This window comes from Otolemur garnettii, unplaced genomic scaffold (assembly GCF_000181295.1).
Source record: "Otolemur garnettii isolate 467f Iridium unplaced genomic scaffold, OtoGar3 scaffold00002, whole genome shotgun sequence".
NCBI classification, from domain to species: Eukaryota; Metazoa; Chordata; class Mammalia; order Primates; family Galagidae; genus Otolemur; species Otolemur garnettii.
Window position 1 is genome coordinate 35,646,261 of NW_003852397.1, and position 10,497 is coordinate 35,656,757.

The following is a 10,497-nucleotide window of genomic DNA, read 5'->3' on the forward strand; positions in this document are numbered from 1 at the left end:
ATCCAAGAACTGTACTCTTTTATTTTATCGCATAGCATGTTGAAGTTACACACGTTAACACTGCCATTCCCAGTCACCGAAGCTTCACGGAGGAAGGAGAACCACCTTGACTCTTGCTTAAATAAAGACATTCAGGAGAATGTAGCTACCATGCTCAGAACACTGCAATGAGGAGTCTAAAACTAGCAAGCGACTCTTCTGCTTAACTGTTTTTCCTGTAAACAGTCCTTTGGCTCTTTCTCCCAAGGGAGAAAAAGTGTATAGGCTCTGTCTGCTCAGAATGAATCAGGCGTATTTTAAAAGGTCACCAGTGGTCAAGTCGTTTTGCATTTTTGGCAGATTCTTGCTTCAGATACCAGTTGCATTAAACTAGGGAGCCCCATCAAACCTGGTATCGGGGCTGCCCATGTAGTCATGTTCTTTATTACATGCCATGCTAAGTACCTGTGAAAGGGGGCACTCCTTGGCCAATGAACTCTGATTCATATCTTTCAGTAAGTCCTTCAGAGCATTCCTCACTGTGGTGTGCGACCATTGTTCGGGAGGCAAGTCTTCTAGTTTGGGGCAACTATTGGAGACATAGATTAGAAAGGGGATTATTACAAGATTGCATCCCGCTGCAGAACATTCCTTTAAGACAGACAGATTTCATTTTGCGCATCAAACAGATGCATCTGGAGATTGCTCTCGGTCTCCTGATTGTTCCGATTAGTTAATTACTTTATACAACACATCTGCTGTATCGATGCATGAATTATACATCAGCTGCCTGTGGTGGCTATTTTTTCATGTTACTTCTACCTTCCTGCTCTGATGCGCTTGGGAAGACAATTTAAGGTGTACTGCTTTCTCACGAGCCATCGTGAAAAGCATTAACGTATTAACTGATTTCCTTTCACTGCTCTGTTCATACGAATTAAAATGGTAAAAAAAAATTTATATAAATAAATAGGATCGTGGAAAGAGTGAATAAGACATTCTTTCAGAAAACGTACACAGATGGCAATGTTCATGATATGCAAAAATATTTTTTTCTTAAGTAAACTTTATGTAAAATGCCTTCTTGTAATGCATCATTTAATTCACTAAATGTAAAAAGTCTTGCCTTTTGATAACCTGCATAAACCTACAAATCTGGGGGGTGGGGTTGCTTTTAAATTTTTGATTGGAGTTAGGGGCAAAAAGCAGAAGAGATAATGTAACAAAACTGATTTGGATAATCTTCCTTAAAACATAGGGTAAATAAAAACTGAAGGCTGACCAGAGATACTGTATTTCAAAACACCAGGTAAGAACATTTTACACAGAATTGGGTTTTGACTCACCTGTGTAACTGAATTTTCAATGTGACCACATGATATACGTCTTGAAGCATATCTGCTACTGTAGCATCAGGGGCATCTGTCACATAAGACAGTGGAACTGGATTCCACTTTCCAACCTGGATTAGCCCTATTCCAGATAAAGAGAATATGTCACTAAATATTTTACCCTCAGATAACGTATCTAGTAGAAGGTTGGTTTTTTTTTTTTTCTATTGCCCCCACCACGAGCAATATTGTTATTTGTTTGAATGATTCCCTTCCCTCTAAAAGGCAGGTCAATGAAAATATTCACAGCTTAGCTTTCCAAATTGTGAAATTATGTAAATGACTGTAGGGTTGTTTATTATTTTGGAAATAAAACCCCATCAATAAAACCTATGCAAAAGGCCACATTTTCCTAACTTATAGGAAGTTCTAATAAGACATAGCTGAACCAGTTCTAAATAGCTTTACGATTTAGATAAGATTCTCTATTGCAGTGGGAATCAGCATTGAAAAATACTTTACAGCCCATAAAACCATCAGAAACAGAATAAAAGAAACAGAACTAGATATTCAGTCATAAATGCAAATTGACTCTCAACAGTCCATCTGCTCAAATACGCTCCTCACTTCCTTGTGGGTCCTCAGTGGAGCAGATTATTAAGGTCAATAAGCATACTAATGATTCAGCTGAAGTAATTTAAAAAAAAAATCTACCTCGACATTCCACATGAGCAAAATGTGTGTTAACTAAACCAAACTGAATTAAGCCAATTTTTTAAAGCCACAGTCTATAAGGACCTAATGTAATACACGGGCTATAGTTCTTTGAATAAAAAATATTCAGTGCTTTCTCTACAAGGTAAACAAAGAATGCCAAGCAATTTTTCCAACCCCACATATGCATTATTTACCTTTGGCCTGGGCAGCAGAGCTGTGTGAATAACCTAGAGACAGCAATGCCATTTCTATCAGCTGGTTGAAAAGCATATCCTTTCTCACCAACACAAACTCCGCATGTTCCTCCTTGCAATCATACTCAATGGCGTTTTCATAATGTTCTACCACACAGAAAACTGGTAGCATGGTTCCTATCCAAAAGGTGGAGAAAAACAGGTGGAAAATCAACAATCTTTAGAAATATAAACTAGGGGGAGGGAAAATTAAGCCATGAAAATAAATTTTCACAAGAGTAAGATAAGAGGAGACTGTGCTTCCAAGGCAGACTGGGTACAGAAATATAGGCACAGGCACACAGATATGCACTTTATTTTATAAAGTTGGAAGAGAAATACTCAAATAGAATGTGAACTTGGGGGTGGTGCCTATGGCTCAAAGGAGTAGGGCGCCGGCCCCATATACTGGAGGTGGCAGGTTCAAACCTGGCCCCGGCCAAAAACTGCAAAAAAAAAAAAAAAAAAAAAAAAAAAAGAATGTGAACTTGGACCTAAGGTAGCTTGGGCTTTGCTCTAATATTAACAGTGCATGTTCCAAAAGCAATGAGTGCACAATTGCCTCTTTGATCAAATAAGGCTACTGAGAAATAAAAGTGAGTCTTCTCTGATTTGCTGTGAGTGGTATACAACATGCAAACATAATTCACTACAGTTCTCTTCAGATGAACCCACCTTCCTGCTGCCTATACCATTTTGTTAGTAATAAACTTTTCCTATTTGTATCTAAACTATCTTTGAATATAAAATTATCATTTCTTACATTTTTTAAAAAAAGATATTTACTCTAACTGGTTGCATAAAAGAAAGAAACATACAACTTAACCAAACTGATGCACATATTAGATAATTTCAATATGTGCAAATTGTAGCTAAATAACATTTGGTTTTATGACAACTCATATAATCTACCTGACAAAAGAGATATCCCAGAAACCGTAAGCCTTTAAAATCAACAATCTTTGTTACAGTAAATGGGTTAAAATGAGAGAGAAGAAAGGAAACTGGTCTCATCAGGACATATTAGGATAAGGGAATCTGTATAGATTTGATGTGTTCGCTTTTTATTTACTTTAATCCAATGTAATAACTCAGTAGCTAGATGATTAATAAGCAGAGGCCATACCACAATTAGAAAAAGGCTGCTTCTAGAAATGGAAATCACGGAATGCTGTGGCACTCAAGGTGTTTACGCAGTGAGTGCACTGTCAGATTTCCAGCGGTAACAGAAAAGGGTTAAAAGCAGATGCATCTGAATTGTACTGTGGCAAACTGCCAGGAGGGCATCATCTTTAGCATAAATGATGACAAGGGTTACTTTAACAGGGCACCCAGGATCCCCAATTAGTCCTACAACATTAATGCTTCTATAAGCTTCATCCTCTGGACTCACAGAATCCTACCAACTTCTGAAGATGTCTAGTGCATACCAACCGTAGCTAAAAATCAGGATATCTTACTGACACCAGAGAGGCCCTTTAAAAATTCTCCATTTGCTTGTTTCTAGTGAACAAGAGCCAGCAATAAAACAGCTACATTTTTCTACATGTGTGTCTTCACCAAAGCTTCAGTGAACTGTTCACAAGAGATTCGGGCTCTGACAAATAAACCCCTTTAGGTTTACTTAGAAAAGCTCACAAACTCATTCGGAGGTACCAACAGGCTAGGAATGAAAAACAAGCCGTAGAGCTTGCCAATATTTTTGTCATTCATTCAGCTGTTTTATACCAGCGAGAGAACCCGTCAGGGATCAGAAGACGACTTGGGGAGACCATAGCAAAAATAGCAATATGCAAACTAGTGATTTCTTCCTTGGCTTGAAGGTATTTTGGCAAAATTTCCTAAACAAATAAAAACATTCAACCCCCTTTTCTTAGATGCTTTCTCATCTCAGCAACAATTTTTATCTAGCACCTGTCAAACAGAAACCATGCACATAAAAAATAAGATGGAAAAAAAACAAAACACCAAAATGCTTTAGTAATTTTCTTGTTTGGAGTAAGCAGAGGCCCCTTTACAATTAAACTGCATTTTAAAAATATTTCACTATGAAAATAATACATCAAAAAGGGGGAGCATTGGAACAGGAAGTGAAATTACTGTACTTTGGTTCCTTTTCCTCATCTTGATGTCTTCAAAGAGTTGAGTTAGTACAACAAAAACATATACGATGATTTTTTTTCTCTTCAAGGTTGAAACAGATGTGTTCAACTATATGTTGCTCCTCAGACTTTTGAAGTTAACGGTAGTGCTTTTAAAATTATTGAAATATACTGCATGTATTTTGGACTTCACTGATCAAATTTAGAGAACTCAGAGATAAGAAAGGCAGCTACAGATAAAGTAACAACAGTATCATCAAATTATGAATCTAGCTGCTAAATCTTAGCAAACTGTTGCGGCTGCCCTCCTGTTACTAGGAGTAATGCTGGACAGAAGCCTTTCTCTGAACTGATGATTCCTGCTAGTGTTTGGCCAGACTTCCAACTACAGCAACTTCATAACCTTCCAGCATTTAAAGGGGAGAGCACTGGTCACTGTTGAATGCTAAAAATATCACATGATTTAAACCTGAAGGCAGTCTTAGAAGCTTTTGCTGAAGGTTTATGAGCCTGTGTAAACAGCACGTCTGCCATAAGGAGCAGTGAAGTCTGTAGAATCCTTGTCTAAAACTGTCCTGGCATTAAAGTTTGCTGTGCAAATATCACATAATACCAGAGACAGCTGAAATCTCCTATTTAGGAATTTATGGAACTTATATGTTTGCAGGCGTCAGAAAGTCTTTTTTATAGAGCCCCAGTGCTTCACAGTACAATATTAATGCACTCTGTTTGAAAAGCCATAATAAATTATATTTTTAATGCTCTTATCCTGGCTTTCTTAAGATGCATACATTCTTGGCAAACAATCAATAAATAGGGTAATCATGAGTAGAGGCCAAAGAATTTGCTGAAGTGCTGTTTTTCCATTTTTAATAGATAAAGATCTAACAATACGGACTGCTGTGTCTGTTCATTTCGGGATCAATATATTCTTTGTTTTCGGCAAACCAAGGAAAAAATAAATGATTGTATGATAAATGTTATGCATCAAACACAATGAAATTCCTCTGCCTTCTAACTTTATCTACTTAATATTCTTGGTTGCTAAAATATGGCATTTTTACCCATTGCTTAGCAAATGTAAGGAAAATCTGATTCCTATACACGTTATTCAGAGACAAAATAAAGCCCACGAAGAGGCACATGCATTATACTCAAGACAGGCACTGCTTTACACAAACAGTGTCGACCACTAAGTTGTTAAACTTTTATCATTTTAATACTGGCAGAAAAATGTCACACAGTTAACACATTTTCCCCTTATAAATTTGTCTAAACTGCCCTTCCTTTACCAAAAATACCTAATTATAGCAAACATTAAAAACTAAACTCATCAGATTTCTCACTGTTAGCTAATAAATTTACCCTTGAGAAAATAAACCACCAAAAAAATGAGATCAGAAAACTTCTAAATCATCTTATATAAGATTTCCATACTCCCTATAACTGCCTTACAGCTAACAATACCACAACAAAGCTAGGGCATTTCTCAAACAATCTGTCATTTCTAGTCAGGCTGAGTTTAAGCAATAGCTACCTACATATCCTCCACTATAATAACCGACTCTTCCATCAACTAAGACCATTATATTTAATTCAGTGCTTATTTCCCAAAAATATCCACTGAGTCCAGCCTGTAGTAAAGATGCTCCACCCAAGTATGGAGCCTATACTTTCAAAACGTGATTAATACTGACAACCCAGAACATAACTAATTTAAGCCCAAAAAGAGAAAACAAGGAAAATACAAAAGCATGTCCTGCCATTCCACCCTCACACAGTGTGACCCTGGGTAGACACCAGGACTTGCAGACTCCAGGATTTGGCTCCATAGTATTTACCTTTCCTAAGGTTGGTTTTCATCAGATGGCCCGAGTGTTTTAAAGGCACTCCCTGCATTTTTGCACCTGTACTCCCAAGCCTTCCTCTTCCTAGCGGGCTTCCGTTCTGCTCCAGGCGGGCAATCTTGGCTGGTGGACCCTTTGGATCGCTCACATTGTTAGACATTTCTGAATGTTCTTTCCCCTGAGTTGCCTCGTTCAAATGATCCATACTCAGTCACTGTCTAAAGATCACCTGCCGGAATTTAAAAAGAAGACGATATGTTATAACTGGGTAGGGATGTATGTATGTTTCCCTTGTAAATGTTTCACCTCTAGATATCTCTCTCCACAAATACAATGTATTTGTAAAATTGCATACCTAAATAGGATACAGATGTCACTAGGCTTCTAGATAACAGTACTGAATTTGTAGTCAAATTAGCAGAATTTATGGAAACTATACCAATACACAAAAATAAAAAGGTAATTTGTAATCTATAAACAAAACTAACTGGGAGAAAGGGGCTTGCTTTTAGAACATAAATATCACAAGTATGGCTAAAAAGAAAATAAATTGTATTTATGTATCCCCATTTTAAAAAATTAGAAACTCATTACAGAATATAACAGTAACACTTTAATAAAGAATGAAAAGATTATTATAGCCCCAAATATTAGTTAAACTTAAAAGGATATGTTTAAATGTTTACATATAGTTTAATCTTCATGAAAAAAACACATAAAATATCTCAAAAGAAGGTAGCCAACATCTACCTGCTTTTTAAATTCCCCATTGGCTTTCTGTAAGTTCATGTACAGAAAAAGTTTTCTACTATCAAAACTGTGAGTTTTCAAGGATTATGTGACCTGTTAAAGATCTAGTCAAATCTTAGGCCAAACATGTGATTGGATCATTTCACCCCCTAAGCAGACAGGAAGAAGTGGAGAATTTCTTCAAATATCCCAGGTGCAAAAACATTACAACTCATGTATTTTAGAATTAATATTTAGGTGACCATTAGTAACAGAATGCTGTTGACAATTTAGATAGTAAAAAACTCATAAATACTTTGTGACATGCACATTAGTTGAAGTGCCAGGCTCACTTTTAAAAGGAAATCCTTGATCATACTGGAAAAACACAATCTCCAGTATTCAAAAATAACCCCAGTAGGCAATGAAGTTAACATGGTAATTAACTGCAGAAAAAAATTAACAGATAATTATTTGCAGTTATATTAGACATCAATTTTCATACTGTTTATAACAAAGTAATTAGTATAATATCAAAGTCACTTCTAAAATAGAGTTCTGATAAGAACAGGTAAGAATTATTTTGTAAACTTTCATGGTACTTGAGATACTATGCTTTCCAAACTAAGGAGATCAACCATATTTAGGAAAACCAGAGAGAATATGATAATTAGCATTTCTTCCAGTTGCCTAGTAATTTGACATAGCTTTTATTTAAAAAAAATTATTTATACCAAAGCTGGATTTGGATTTATTCAAAGCCAGTTTCTCATTAGCACAGTTTTTCTATAACACTTTTTTCTTCTTTTTAAACCATAGTCTACTTTTTTTGCATATAATCAAGAAAAGAGGGGTAGCAACGTTAAATTGGAGGTTTAAAAGCAACCTTAAGAATGCCAACTGAAGAACTATAAAGTTTGAGAAATAATAATGGCTATTTATCTTTGTACTCCAGAGTGGCACACAGAACTAAAGGTTTACCGCTGATCGAGGTCCCATCTGTTTTTGGTTATGAGGTTCATTAACAATAAATGTGCCTTTTTTAACCACTTTTTATCAAGATTACTCTTTTCCATTATGTTAAACTGTAGTGTAAAGCCAAAATTAGAGAGCAATGACTATTAACTCATTCAAAACCCTCTTTACAATGTTTTAGGTGGGTTATAATACAGAGCTGCTTTTTCTGAAATTTGTTGCTTTATCCTAGAGCAAAAGATGAATTTTAAAACACATGATTTGAAAAGGCAATCATGAACCCTTAGGGCAATTTAGAAGAAAAAAGGAGAAAAAGTAAACAGTATCAAAGTTAATGCTATAAAACAGATTAATCATGAGGCTTAACAGCACAGCAAACTGTATAGCAAATGAAAGTGGTAGATATTATTTAGTTACTGTATTGACAATCAAAATATCATATAGGTCATGCAAAACTGTCCTTTGAATACCCAGTTACAAGCATCTATTAAACACTAAGTCACCCCCGTAAAAAGCTTTACATTATAAAGCAAAATTACATGCACGTAAAACACCCAATTTCCTCATTTAAACTCTATGCCCAAGGCTAAAGTTCACCAAACCTCAGTTTGGGATTGAAAAGAGCAACCTCCAACAGGCCTGCCCGGACTGACAGCAGCAGGAACTAGCTGTGGTCTCAACAGATGCCAGCTGAAGAGTTTCTTTTGAGTTACACATGTTAAAATCCATTTAGTGTAACGTCTGGTTGGCATACAAGATGCTTGCTACTTTCTGAAAATCCCATTTCTCTGCCTATAAACTAAGACCATACATGATAATTACTGAATAAAACAGTGAACTCAGTCACAGCAATTATTTCCTTTAAAAAGAAAGAAAGAAAAGAACGAAATTCCGGCTTCAAGAACCTATTTTTTGCAACGTGGGATCCTTTTCAATGAGTTTCTAGCTGGATCGCCTCCCTCGCCCCCACAGAAGCCTATAATCACATTTTAAGATTGTGCCCTTATCCATTCCATATGGCCGGCACGATCCAGGCCAAGCTTTCATTGTGACCTTTTAAAGAGACAAAGAAGCAAAGTACTATCTAGAAACAGAAACACTGCAGTTTTACTGAGTGAAATTAGCAAAACCGACCTGAAACTCACCACTTCAAAACTTGACAGCATATAAATAACAAAAACAAAGGAGATTTCCTTTGCAGCCCGGTTCTTGAAGAGAAGTTCAAGACTGATGTTTTCTATGTCCTTTTTTTTTTTTAATTTAAAAAAAAAAAAAAGGCAGCAGACCTGAAGGCGACTTCCCCTGAAATTGTATTATTTTCCCTTCCCCTACCCCCGCCCCCCTAAGCGGGGGAAGGGCAGAAATACACATCTAGAAGGGTAGCCATGAGAGAGGGGTTTAAAAAAAAAATCACAATTCGAAAAATAATATATATGGGGTTTGTAAAATGTCTAACCTCAGAGAACGGGGTTTTCAATGGGGAGGAGGGAGGAGTGGGAAGCCGAGAGGAGGAAGAAGATAAAATTGATCTGACAAGTGATTCGGTGGGGGGGGGGCAAATCGTAAAAACAAAGCAAAACCCGTTATGAGCTGTACACTGTGGTGGTGCTGGGGAGGCGAGGTGGTGACTGAGGATTCTCTTTAAAAGAAAAAAAAAATCACTGCGGACAAGGTCTCCAAAAAGGAAATGAAAAGGTCCGCTAGGCTCCCTCCCTCCTGCTGCTCGCTCGGGTTCTTCGGTGTGAGGACAGAAAGTCTACTTCTGGCTGTCACTTGCAATATTATTCTCCAATAACCCCGGAGAACGCAGCGAGGGGAAGGCCACCTCGCCTCCCTTCCAATCACTCCCACCGCCTCCCCGACCACTGCGACTAATATTAACAAACCTTAAACTTTTCCCCACAGCCTGGCACCCCTAACGAGGGCATCTACTGAGGGACAGCGAGAGTTGGGGGCAGAGAGTCGCGAAAAAAGCCTCGGAAAGGCACTAAAATGCCACTTTTGATTCCGTCCTTACTGACGACAGCCCCGAGGACCCTCTCCCTTTCCATTGACACGGGGCTGTGAGCGTCTAGGGTCCCAGTGAGTGAGGGAGAGAAAGAGGAATTGGGGGGGAGGGGGAGGAGGAAGAAGAGCAGAAGGCACCCCCAGCCACCTCCACCGCCTAGGCAGCGACAAACTCCCCGCCCCCTCCCCCCCAAAGTCGCCAAGCTCTCACTCCGCCAGAGTCCGAGGTAAACAACGAGCACCACAATGGCACTAGGACTTGGGGAAAAAAGAAACCCAGAAACCCCGGCAAAACTGATTAGGAGTTTCCCGAAACGAAAGAGGGGGGTGGAGAGCGTCCTCTGGAGTCGCCCCGGCTTTAGGCTCGGTCTCCGGGCGGGCTAGAGGGTGGCTGTTGCTGTTGTTGTTGTGACGAGGCCGGTTGTTGCTGGGTGGCACAGGGAGAGGTGTGTGTGTGTGTTTGTGTGTGTGTGCGTGCGTGTGAGCGCGAGTCCCCGGACGGGGCCGTTTCTCTCTCTCTCTCCCTCGCTCGCTCTCCCCCTCGCTGCCGTCTCTGCCCCCATTAAATTATTAGTTG

The 10,497-nt window shown here is 38.4% G+C and overlaps 1 protein-coding gene across 2 annotated transcripts in view; it reads right to left on the reverse strand.

Moving 5' to 3' along the window:
• Positions 1-10,491, reverse strand: part of SATB1 (SATB homeobox 1) — a 75,986-nt gene extending 65,495 nt beyond the window's left edge. For both annotated transcript variants that reach the window (XM_023513722.1, XM_003781730.3), the window contains exons 1-5: positions 9,059-10,491; positions 6,204-6,438; positions 2,222-2,398; positions 1,326-1,452; positions 445-568 (exon numbers count right to left, since the gene is read on the reverse strand). In XM_023513722.1, coding sequence (XP_023369490.1) covers positions 445-568; positions 1,326-1,452; positions 2,222-2,398; positions 6,204-6,414 — 639 coding nt within the window. In that variant the 5' untranslated portion in view covers positions 6,415-6,438; positions 9,059-10,491. The remainder of the gene's footprint in view (positions 1-444; positions 569-1,325; positions 1,453-2,221; positions 2,399-6,203; positions 6,439-9,058) is intronic.
• Positions 10,492-10,497: the final 6 nt, after the last annotated feature.